Genomic DNA, 12549 nt, shown 5'->3' on the forward strand with positions numbered 1-12549 from the left:
TGTCTGCGTGGGTTTCCTCCGGGTGACTGTCTGTGAGGAGTGTGGTGTGTTCTCTCTGTGTCTGTGTGGGTTTCCTCCGGGTGACTGTCTGTGAGGAGTGTGGTGTGTTCTCTCTGTGTCTGTGTGGGTTTCCTCCGGGTGACTGTCTGTGAGGAGTGTGGTGTGTTCTCTCTGTGTCTGCGTGGGTTTCCTCCGGGTGACTGTCTGTGAGGAGTGTGGTGTGTTCTCTCTGTGTCTGCGTGGGTTTCCTCCGGGTGACTGTCTGTGAGGAGTGTGGTGTGTTCTCCCTGTGTCTGCGTGGGTTTCCTCCGGGTGAATGTCTGTGAGGAGTGTGGTGTGTTCTCCCTGTGTCTGCGTGGGTTTCCTCCGGGTGACTGTCTGTGAGGAGTGTGGTGTGTTCTCTCTGTGTCTGTGTGGGTTTCCTCCGGGTGACTGTCTGTGAGGAGTGTGGTGTGTTCTCTCTGTGTCTGCGTGGGTTTCCTCCGGGTGACTGTCTGTGAGGAGTGTGGTGTGTTCTCCCTGTGTCTGCGTGGGTTTCCTCCGGGTGACTGTCTGTGAGGAGTGTGGTGTGTTCTCCCTGTGTCTGCGTGGGTTTCCTCCGGGTGACTGTCTGTGAGGAGTGTGGTGTGTTCTCCCTGTGTCTGCGTGGGTTTCCTCCGGGTGACTGTCTGTGAGGAGTGTGGTGTGTTCTCTCTGTGTCTGCGTGGGTTTCCTCCGGGTGACTGTCTGTGAGGAGTGTGGTGTGTTCTCTCTGTGTCTGTGTGGGTTTCCTCCGGGTGACTGTCTGTGAGGAGTGTGGTGTGTTCTCTCTGTGTCTGCGTGGGTTTCCTCCGGGTGACTGTCTGTGAGGAGTGTGGTGTGTTCTCTCTGTGTCTGCGTGGGTTTCCTCCGGGTGACTGTCTGTGAGGAGTGTGGTGTGTTCTCCCTGTGTCTGCGTGGGTTTCCTCCGGGTGAATGTCTGTGAGGAGTGTGGTGTGTTCTCCCTGTGTCTGCGTGGGTTTCCTCCGGGTGACTGTCTGTGAGGAGTGTGGTGTGTTCTCTCTGTGTCTGTGTGGGTTTCCTCCGGGTGACTGTCTGTGAGGAGTGTGGTGTGTTCTTTCTGTGTCTCCGTGGGTTTCCTCCGGGTGACTGTCTGTGAGGAGTGTGGTGTGTTCTCTCTGTGTCTGCGTGGGTTTCCTCCGGGTGACTGTCTGTGAGGAGTGTGGTGTGTTCTCCCTGTGTCTGCGTGGGTTTCCTCCGGGTGAATGTCTGTGAGGAGTGTGGTGTGTTCTCCCTGTGTCTGCGTGGGTTTCCTCCGGGTGCTCTGGTTTCATCTCATGGTCCAAAAAACATGGTGGTAGGTGGAGTCTCAAAATTGTCCAGAGGTGTGAGTGAATGTGTGAGTGTGTGTGTTGCCCTGTGAAGGACTGGCGCCCCCTCCAGGGTGTGTTCCTGCCTTGCGCACAGTGATTCCTGGTAGGCTCGGGACCCACCGCGACCCTGATCTGGATAAGCGGTTACAGATAATAAAAGAATGAATGAATAAACATAACCCTGTCACCAGTTCATCGGCTGTTTGTCCTTGGACCCGTTTTGGCAGGTACTAACCGGGGACACTCCACAAGGACCTCTGTAATAAAAATGTTCACTTGCTGCCGCCCACAGACAGGGGGCACTGTAACCCGATTATCAGGGTTATTCACGTCAGCTGTCTGTGGTTGTAATCTTGTGGCTGATTGATGAAAATGCATACACACACACACACACACACACACACAAACACACTATTACTCACAAGAGCAGAATTACAAACATGCACAAACACACAGATCCACACAAGCCAAACACGCACCCAAAGACACACACAAATACACACGCACACACAGATCCATACATGTCAAACAAATGCACACATACACACACACACACACACACACACACACACACACACACACACACACACACAGAGGCCAATCACGGCACGGGTCTCTGAGCATTTTCCATTGATTTGCGGCCGAGCACCTTGTCTGTAATAATGAGGACACGGAGAAATCAGGAGCGCTTGTTCATCCCCCTCCCAGAGTGCAAAGAGCCCACTCCAATCTCCAATCTCAGCTCCAGTCTACAGCCACACTCTCTCTCTCACACACACACACACACACACACACACACGCACACACACTCACAAACCAGCCCCACAGCAAAACAACTCTCCTTCAATAGCTCAATCCACCGCCTCGCTACCAGCTGAAGAAGCGGCCTAGGAGCACTTTCCCGGGGCCTCAGACGTATTAGCTTCTCGCTGTATGAGAGGTGCATTGATAATAGATCGATGGATGTTATTTACAGCATGGCCGCCGCCTAGTATGAATATATAGATGTTCCCTCCCGGGCCCTGGGTGCTTATTGACTCTCCGGGAGCACCTTTCAATGGCCAAATGGCTCAAATTCATCTTGCCGGTGGCCACAATAAGCGCGGCTGCCCCTAGCTCCAGGAGCGTTCAGAGAAGGCCTAATGATTTCTATAAAATCTTAAAAATACATTGGTCATTTTTCATTTTTACAGTGTTTAAAGGGCACACATTATGAGAAAATCACTTGTTCAGGGCATTCGCACATTAACGTGGGAATCCGGAGCCCACAAACACACACACAGTGAAACAAGACCACCCAGTCAGTTTTTCTGTTAGTCCATCCCTTGTTAGTAAACCTGGGATGAAAGGAGTCATTCTGATCTCCGCCCCCTCTCTCTGAGTCTGTCCAATCACAGCGCTCAACCCAAACACAGTGAAACAGACATAACAAGCGCAGAGACATAAGAGCACTGAATACAAACGAGAACGGAGAAGAAAGAACTGAGTGAAAACAGCTAAAACCAGAGCTTCTGATCCTCGCTCCTCACTGCTTTGCGCTTGGGGTCCGGGCGAACAACGAGCGGCTCGTTATCATTTAAAGGAACAGGCGCTGAACAGGGGGAGAGCCTTATCCTTGTGGTATTTTAACCAAAGCAGGTCACAGATGTTTTGTTAAGGCCCCAGAACAGTGTTGCCTTGTGAAAATATGACAGAGGGGAGAATATGCCTCTTCTAAATCCAGTCCAATGCAGTTCTCTGCATTTGTGAATGAAGCCAAAGTACCAAAACTGTAATTTATAATTTGCCTAAGGTTAGTCAAAATCTGGCACTATGCCTAGCGTTCCTTGTATCTGGAGGGTCTTGTTTGCCTCTCAGTGGGTCCGTCAGGGCTGTAAGTCACAGACTCGGTGATTAGCGAGATGCAGAATTGGACGCTTGACGTAATTCCGTGTCCCAAACCGAGCAGAGTCGAAGCAGCAGGGAGCGGAGAGCAATGCCTGGGCACCGTGCCCAGAGATCTGCTCGTCCTCGCTGCACCTGTTGGACAGAGGATTGACAGATTGCACTGTTGTCAGACCGGGGCGTTCATGAGGCGTCGTCATGGAAAGCAAACTAGCCGGAATAATGTCCAGGTCCTAGGAAAATCTGGTAAGACCTGTTTGTTTACAGTGTCAGAAAAACATCAGCTGTTCTTGGGGTACAGTGAATATTCAATGTGTATTTAAACTATGCTTAGAGAAACTCTTATGGCAAATGGAAACTGTTAGCGTGGCTACGTTTGCTGCACAGAGGTTTCTGAACAACAAGATCTCCAAACACTGCAAACTTTACTAAAAGCAGACCTCCAGATGTTACATTTATACGTTATGATTTACTATAATGTGTAATTATTTTCCAGAAACTAAGTGAGATCTCTTCCAGTGGTGGCGCTGTTTCACTGAATCCACTGAAGAAGAGCTACCGAAACAGAACAGTTTTCTGTTAGCGTTAGCATCACACAAACACAATACACTGACTTTTCTTATCTTTTGGAACTTAGTGTTGGTTTCACAGTTAAGTTTAGATTTAAAGTTAAGGTTTATGGTCAGGTTTAGCATTGTGATTAGCGTTAATGTCGGTGCTAGGTTTAGGGTTAAGTGTTAGCAATAGCATTAAACAAGCAGAAATATCTGCTTTATCCGTTTAGTATTGAGTTTACAGTTAAGTTTAGGGTTAAAGTTAGGAATAAGCCTAATATTAGATTTAGAGTTTAGGATTATGGTTAGTGTTAGGTTTAGGTTTAAGTGTTAGCAATAGCTTTAAACAAAGCTCAAAATGCTACTGTTTCTAACCGTTTTTTGGCTAAATTTTGGGCTGAGAGGCTGATGTCTCATTCTGGGTTGCCAGAAATTCACATAAATATAAACGGTACATATTTTAAAAATGCTAATTATAATTAGTACACATCGTACAAGTCCCGGGAACTATCTTTTAGTATAAATATATGAAGTCACTGTAAGACTTAGCGAGGTCAGCTACTAAACTTGGACGTTGGAAGATTAGTTCTGGATCACAGCTCACATTCCAACTCATCACAAAGCTACTGGACAGAGCTCCATTCTTCTAGAGAACCCAGCTCCAGTGCTCCACAGCCCAATGCTGGGGTGACCTTAGACCCATGCAGCTGGACGTATAATGTATTAGATGCTAGCTCCTGCTTCAAAAACACAAGCTCCTCTCGACGAGAAGGAAAAGCAGCAGTGACCTCTCTGTCTTTGATGAGGGAATCACGACTGACCTCACGCCTTTGAGCCAAGGCGGCATGGTCAGCGGGGGGTCAAACGCTTCTCAGAGCTGGAGATAAGGGTCCTGAGGCGAGGTGGCCTTTCTGCCCTTGATGCATCTCAGTATCTGTGGTAGTGGTGCAGACACACGCTCGCGTCTGACCGTCCTCGTATACAGCGCCCGGCTCACAATTGGGTCTCGAATAGTAAATGAGGATCATATTGCGATGATTATTCATTACTGAAATTACAGTCATTAGAAGTCTATGGAGGAGAGACACGGAAAGAGAGAGAGAGAGATGGAAATGAATTAGCATCGCTCGTGGTCGCTGGGACGGCTTCTTTTGCCATGTATAATTACTGTGATACTAGCCACTTCCTGGCCCTCCCCCCTCCCGCTTTAGACCCACTCCCGGCGCACTGAACATGTGCATGAGCGAGAAGAAATGGCCCGGTCTGTGATGGAAAAGTGGGAATTAAAATGGCCCATGTTTTATTTAGCAGCGGAGGAGAGATCGGTGGAGTGGCAGCAGAGTGGATGTCGAGGCTGAAGTAAGTGGACGCACACAAATACACACACACACACACACACACACACACACAATGAAATGTCCAACACTTTGCACCCACCCACACACAAACTCACACACACATTTTGAAATGCATTCACGTACAAGGACACAGCCGGCGAATACACACACTGCATTCTAACATACTCCCACACACTTCCACATGCCAGGATGTACACACTGTGTGGGCAAACATTCACACGCACCTGTTTATTCAACAGATCGTTCATGAAGAACCACGTCCCCTGCATTCCTTTGCTTCCTTTGCACCTTAAATGATAGGGGTGTAATCAAGGGTGCACACCGCTGACTCGCTCGTGGTTGGACTGGTGATGAGTGATTCTACCAGCACTTCATGTTTACATGAGTGGTTATTCGGACACGTACGGCCTTGTGTTCAGCTCTCGAAGAACTAACCAGCTGAAGAGTTCACTTACAGCGGCATCTATCTACAGATCAGGCTAAGCGTCTGCTCCTCACTCCTCACTGCTGTGTGCTTGGGGTCGAGAGAACAGCGAGCGGCTCAGCATCATTTAAAGGAGCAGGCGCTGAAAGCGGTCATTCTGACCAGGGCTGTTGAACGCTGTTGTGGGGTTTGATAGTGGTTGAGTTTTGACCAAAGCAAGCCAACATTTCATTACGACCCAGGAGGATATTTCCAGTTTAAATATCCGCGAGCTGCTTTGGTCAAAATACCAAAGCCACACAACAGCATTTATACATCTATACAGCCCTGTCCCGATTGGCTGGTTTCAGCTTGAAATTATAATGAGCCACAGCTCTGTATCTAAGAGGAAAAGTTACACTCGTGTTGATTTTTTTTGCCATTCAGGATGCTCAAAATCTGTTCACCTCAGATCAGATGTGTCTGCACGTTCAAAAAAGGGGTCATTTGACCAGGGTTACCCAAACTTTTGCTTACAATCATACATCCGATGCCACACTACGACACATATACTAATGTGACTTGACAAGGACAAGGGGCTGTCTAGGTCGAACAAGGAGGCATCTTTTGGGGTTGGCAGGCAAGGATGCCCCAAGTCCCCCCTCCTGTTCATTTGCAGGCCAAAACTGGGGTTCCAGATCCTGCTTGGGAAGCCCCCTGAGGGAGAGCAGCCTGGCTAACACGTGCCCCATGCGTTGACCCCACTTGTGTCCCATATGCTACAGTAACAAGGCATCTCCAAAGGACAAGCTGACAAACTGAACGACATGTTCACCTGCTTTGGGTTTGTCTGCAGAGTTGGGGTTCAACTATAGAGATGTTTAGGCTCTAGGTTTAATAGTCAATGGGATCCCACCTTACCCCTCCTTGTTCTGACTTCTGCCGAACACAGAAAAAAAATGGGCGGTCTTGTTTCACAGTGAGTGGGCTGGTTGGCTCCAGACCAATACATTAACAGAGATATTTTTCATCATGCATTTTTATTTAATTTATTTTTAAAGGTTCCCTGCACTAGGTTCGGCTCCTCAGAACCTTTTAACAGCTGGCAGAGCATTTCTCTCCGGCTCTTGACTCTGTGGAAGGCTTTGCAGAGCTGATAAAGAAGAAAACTCAAACTGCTTCTGGCTGCAGCTCCTTTTCGGCTTCTCACATTTTTCGACGTGGAGTGTAGGTGCCACGTCAAACATGAACCCGGCAGCTGAGATAATACCATCAATAACAGCAGTCTGAAATGGCACGGGGAAATCCGCCAGCTTGAGTGATGACTGGATCTTGGCCCGATTGCTGCTGGCACCGTAATGCAGGTGAAGGAGTGCAGTTTTTTTATGCGTTGCCTCAAGAACTGATAGTTTGAAGTCAGGTGACATTATGCAATAATTTCTATTATCAGATGGTAAAACTTATTTCAGTACAATTTTAGTGTTAGGTTTATGGCTTCCCCCATGTGGGGGACCCACTCTAGGTAGCATAAACAGGTGTGTGTTTGTGAGAGTGCCTTGCTGGCCCAGGCTGTGTCCCAGTGTCCGTGCCCTAGCATAGCGCTATGTTTGATGGACTCCATTGGGTGAAATGAACCACGACACTAACGCAATCAGACTCTTTGACCTACTTAGAGGCTCTGACAGTAATGAGACACAGGACCGGGCTCTGGGGGACGTAGGAAGGTGCGCTTTGATGAAAGCATTTGTCCTTGGGCGCTGTTCAGGGGTATCTGCTGTTTTCTGGTGTAATTAGCATTCATCGCTGAAAACAAATGCCTCACTAAAGTATGGTTTCCAAGCCTAGACAGACAGACCAGTCTGCTCCAGTGTCTCTCGCTCACACACACTCCCTCTCTTCCTCACTCACACGATCTCTCATTCTCTTCTCTCTGTAGCTGTGCTGTTTGATTTCTCACGGGAGGTCATAAATCTCAATAATAGTGGTCTATGCGTAGTGGTTGTTGTTAGCAGATTACTAGAACATAGCCAATGAATGCAATAGATGTCCAAACATTTATGGACACCCTTTCTAATGAGTGCATTTGGCAGCTTTAGGGTCCTTTACCATGATTATACCCTCAGCCAATAGAAAGTGACGCCCTGAAGAAGCCACACACAAACCATGCTCAATGCCGTCATGCCATTCGTACAGGTACAATGCACCCGCTATATTTCAATACCAGGGTTTTTAGCGTGATGAGTCTCAGTGGTGCTATGATCTAGAACTAATTCTCCAACACCAGTATCTAAGGTTGTAACAGCTCTCCTGGCTGACTGCAATCAAACAGCTACTGCAATGTTCCAACAACTTGTATAATGCCACTGTGTGGGGGCTGTTTTTGAAGCAGAGAATGCACTGAATCTTCACTGACCCTTGATTTTGGAGAAAAACTGAACAAGCAGGTGTTCTTCGTTCTTTCATTCATCTTCTGGAACCGAGTGAGCTCGAGCTAGCATCGCTACTCATGATACACTGCATCACAGAGCGCAAGAGGTCAAAGGTCAAACATCGACGAGGACAGGTCCGGACCCAAGCGTCCTACTCAAATGACATCAGTTTAACCCAGAAACACAAATCATCAGATGAGCAGAGGTGTCCTCTGGGAGCTGAGCAGCTGAATTCCAAGAAAAGAAACACCAGTTGCCTGGAGCTTTTTTCCCCCTACAATGCACATCAACACTGGGATGTCAGGAGAATCTCCTGTCAGTTGATGAAGCCCATCGCAAAGAGCCACATGGTCCTAACATGACCTTACACTGAACCCTACAAACTGGGCCCTGGAGGGCTACAAGCGTGAATCCGCCACTGACTGGGGTTCGATCACCACATCGGTGTCAAAGCAGTACTAAGGATGAGCTACTGCCCAATTAACACCCGACCTGTAATGGTCCTGACCCCTGAGGAACAGGGTGGATGAGGGCTATCGCTGTATGTAGCAGAAGGACCACCATGACTTGGGGGTTTAGAAACAAGCAATGGTCTTAAAGTTCTGACTGATTAAAGCATGAAAAGGAGGTGGTCTCTGACTTTTGCACAAGGCTGTATACATAGCACAGACATCTCATGTGTACAGGGTCCACAGTGGTCTTCCTAGAGAGAGACGCACAGGCCATTGATACGAATCAACAACGAATATCAACCAATCAGAGCTAAGCATGCTAATGAGTTAATGAGGTTGTGCTAATTGAGGGACAGTGCTAAACTCAGCAGGACCGTGGTCCATCGGGACCCTGCTTTATAACGTCCTCGATTTAATGGCACCAGGTGCCACTGTGTAATGTATCCAAAGCTACAGTTTACACAGAGCGCTAATATCCACATTAGCCTTCCTAATTAAGCGGTCATTTGTTTATTCAAATCAACAAGCCCTGGATTTTAACCAATGAGAAGCAGCAAGTGGTAATTACTGTTAATGTTAACATCCTGTGATTCGTTAATGGAATCGACACTGACACTCCACATGACCCAATGATCCAGATACACTATGACGACTGATACAACCCAAACACATGGACTAAAACAGCCCTAACGCCCTGTTTCTCCATGTGATTCCTGTATTACCCAATGTTCTACTGAAGTCACGGACTGTTATTTTAGCAGCTGGAGGTATCAGAGATCTGAGGGCTGTGCTGCACACCACATATCCCCCCACCCCCACCCAAAACCCTGCATCTTCCCAGTGGTGCGCTGTCCATGAGGTTTACTGAGGACCAAAGCGAAAACGTGGATGTACGCCTGGAGCCACTGGCAGCGTCTTGTGGAAGGAGCTCACGCTGCGCTGCTGTAGATTTGCTGATGTTAACACACTGATAAGATACATACAGCGCCTGGACGACGTCTGGCCACAGACTAATGGATGAAATAATGACACACACACACTAATACCCCCATATGACACACACACACACACACACACACTCTCTAATAGCCCCATATGACCCCGCCTCCCACACACACACACACACACACATTAATACCCCCATATGACCCACACACACACACTAATACCCCCATATGACCCCCCCCACACACAAACTAATACATCATATGACCCCCCCCCCACACACACACACACACTAATACCCCATATGACCCACACACACACACACACACACACACACACTAATACCCCATATGATTCACACACACACACACTAATACCCCCATATGACCCCCCCACACACAAACTAATACCTCATATGACCCCCACACACACAAACTAATACCCCATATGATCCACACACACACACACTAATACCCCATATGACCCACCCACACACACACACACACTAATACCCCATATGATCCACACACACACACACACACACACTAATACCCATATGATCCACACACACACTAATACCCCCATATGACCCACACACACACACACCAATACCCCCCATATGACCCACACACACACACTAATACCCCCATATGACACCCCCACACACTAATACCCCCATATGACCCCCACACACACACACACACACACTAATACCCCCATATGACACCCACACACACTAATACCCCCATATGACACCCACACACACACACTAATACCCCCATATGACCCCCCACACACACATTAATACCCCCATATGACCCACACACACACTAATACCCCATATGACCCCCACACACACTAATACCCCCATATGACCCACACACACACACACTAATACCCCCATAAGACCCCCCCCCCCACACACACACACACACACACTAATATCCCTATATGACACACACACACACACTAATACCCCCATATGACCCCCACACACACACACACACTTAAACCCCCATATGACCCCCACACACACACACACACTTAAACCCCCATATTTCCCAAACACTCTAATGCCCCATAAATCATAGGTCATCCATAATCGCCTCAACACACACACACACACACACACACACACACACAGTAGCACTCGCACTCCATCCTGGTGCTTGAATCTGAGCATTGCACTCGGGCCACGTTGGCACGAACGTGCATGAACAGCGCGCGCTGACTTGTTGCGGAGAAACGAGATAGAAGAAGGGAGGAGGAGGGAAAAGAGGGAGGGAGGGAGGGAGGGAGGGAGGGAGTGCTGGAAGGATGGAGGGAGGGAGGAAGAGACTCTTCAAAACTCTTGCTATGCAGCGCTCGTATGTGATGGAGCGCGAGATTGCATGCCTGCTGCCGTGTTATCGCATCATCTCCGGCACGAGCCAAAGCGCGCACGAGCACGAGGAAAACAAAAGGAGCACAAACGCAAACGGGAGCGCAGTCAAAACAACCGAGAGAGGGAAAGAAGCTGCGCAGACGCGCAGGACCCTCGAGCGCGCCGCATTAGTATTCGAGTCCAGCATTCCCTCTCTCTCTCTCTCTCTCTCTCTCTCTCTCTCTCTCTCTCTCGTTCGTATCGTATACATCCATTTTCCATTCTTCTATTACTGTATTGTTACACTGTTATAAAAGCCTATCACCACCTCTCTCTCTCTCTCCTGCTAAGCTGCCACCTTCTCTTTTCATCCCTCACTCAATTACTGTTATTACTACACTATTACTCTGTTATTACTGTTATTGATTTGTTGTTACTAAAGCATTACTCTTGTATCAACTCATTCATTTTCATTCTTCTGCTTAGCGAAGCTCTTCTTTTTCATACCTCTTATTACTGTTATTCCTACACAACTATGACTATATTATTACTCCTTTATTACTGTGTCATTACTCACTAACACACTCTCTCTCTCTCTCTCTCTCTCTCTGTTTCTTACCTTTGGAGAGCAGCAGCCCCAGCAGCAGGAGCGCGCACCGCAGCACCACGCAGCCCATGCTTCGTCCTCGCGACGCTACTTTCAGCCGGATGAATGATGGACAGATGCTTAGCCAAAACCAACGCGCGCGCTCCTTCTGCTCTCCCTCGCTTCCCTTCGTCTTCAGCGAAGAAAACAACAAGAGAGAAACGACGACGAATAAACCACCTCCTCTCCGAGAAAGGACTGTCCTGAGAGTGGGTCCCAAACCGAGACGGGGCTCTCCACCTCCTTCTTCTGCTTCTTCTTCTTCTTCTTCTTCTCCTCCGTCGTCCTCCCCCCGTCCCCCCTTCTCCAGCGCGAGCCTCGCGCGTGCCAAAAGCTCCAAAGAGGCAAGAAACAAACAAAACAAACAGATCAGCAGCAGCAGCAGCAGCAGAGCAGCGAATATCCCTTGGTCCGCGTTCACGCGCTGGGCATCCTCCTCACGTGAGAGACCAAGACGGTGATGATGATGATGAGCGAAGAGCGCGAGGAAGATCGGCGCTGAGAGATTGGTGCGAGTGGCGCACGCTCTCTCTCTCTTTCTCTCTCTCTCGCTCTCTCTCTCTGCGCATCTACGCGACGTGCATCGTTAACGTGGGGGGGGTGGGGGGGTGAGTGTTGGAGGCGGACAGAGTTGGGTAAGAAAGCCAATCATCGCGCGAGAACAGCAGAGGTGGATGCCTATCAGCCAATCAGAGACGCGCAGTGGGCGGGGCCGAGGCGAAGCGAGGGCTGATGGTGTGGTGTGATTTATAGCAAAGCTGGATGTACTGCAGTGCTCGTGCTCTTCAAACACAGGCGCGCGGGTGAGTGTGTGTGTGTGTGTGAGAGAGAGAGAGAGAGAGAGTGGGGGTGTATTAGACCTGTAGTAGAACAAACTCAATGCCTGCTATTTACGCAAAGTCAGATCCCTTCATTGTCTCCAGAGGGTCATCACACCAGACTCACCTGAGGCCAGTGGACAGCGGAGTTCACTGACCACTTCATTTACAGCCCGCGGAGAGCCCTGCTGGGGACATAATACACCACTTAGACGCGGGAATGAGGTCCTAATCTGTGGGAATGTCTTAAGGAATGGGGAAGAGTTGTGTAATGTGTTGTAATGACTGACTTCGTGTCGTCAAAGACAATGTGTGGGAATTTCATAAGGAGACTGGGAAAAATGC

General features: G+C 48.7%; 1 protein-coding gene across 1 annotated transcript in view; it reads right to left on the reverse strand.

Moving 5' to 3' along the window:
• The window catches only part of iglon5 (IgLON family member 5), a 157437-nt gene extending 145492 nt beyond the window's left edge, over positions 1-11945 (reverse strand). The window contains exon 1 of the mRNA XM_066644336.1: positions 11360-11945. Within this exon, the coding sequence (XP_066500433.1) occupies positions 11360-11417 (58 nt within the window). The 5' untranslated portion in view covers positions 11418-11945. The remainder of the gene's footprint in view (positions 1-11359) is intronic.
• Between the last annotated feature and the right edge of the window lie 604 nt (positions 11946-12549).

This window comes from Hoplias malabaricus, chromosome 1 (genome assembly GCF_029633855.1).
Source record: "Hoplias malabaricus isolate fHopMal1 chromosome 1, fHopMal1.hap1, whole genome shotgun sequence".
NCBI lineage: Eukaryota > Metazoa > Chordata > Actinopteri > Characiformes > Erythrinidae > Hoplias > Hoplias malabaricus.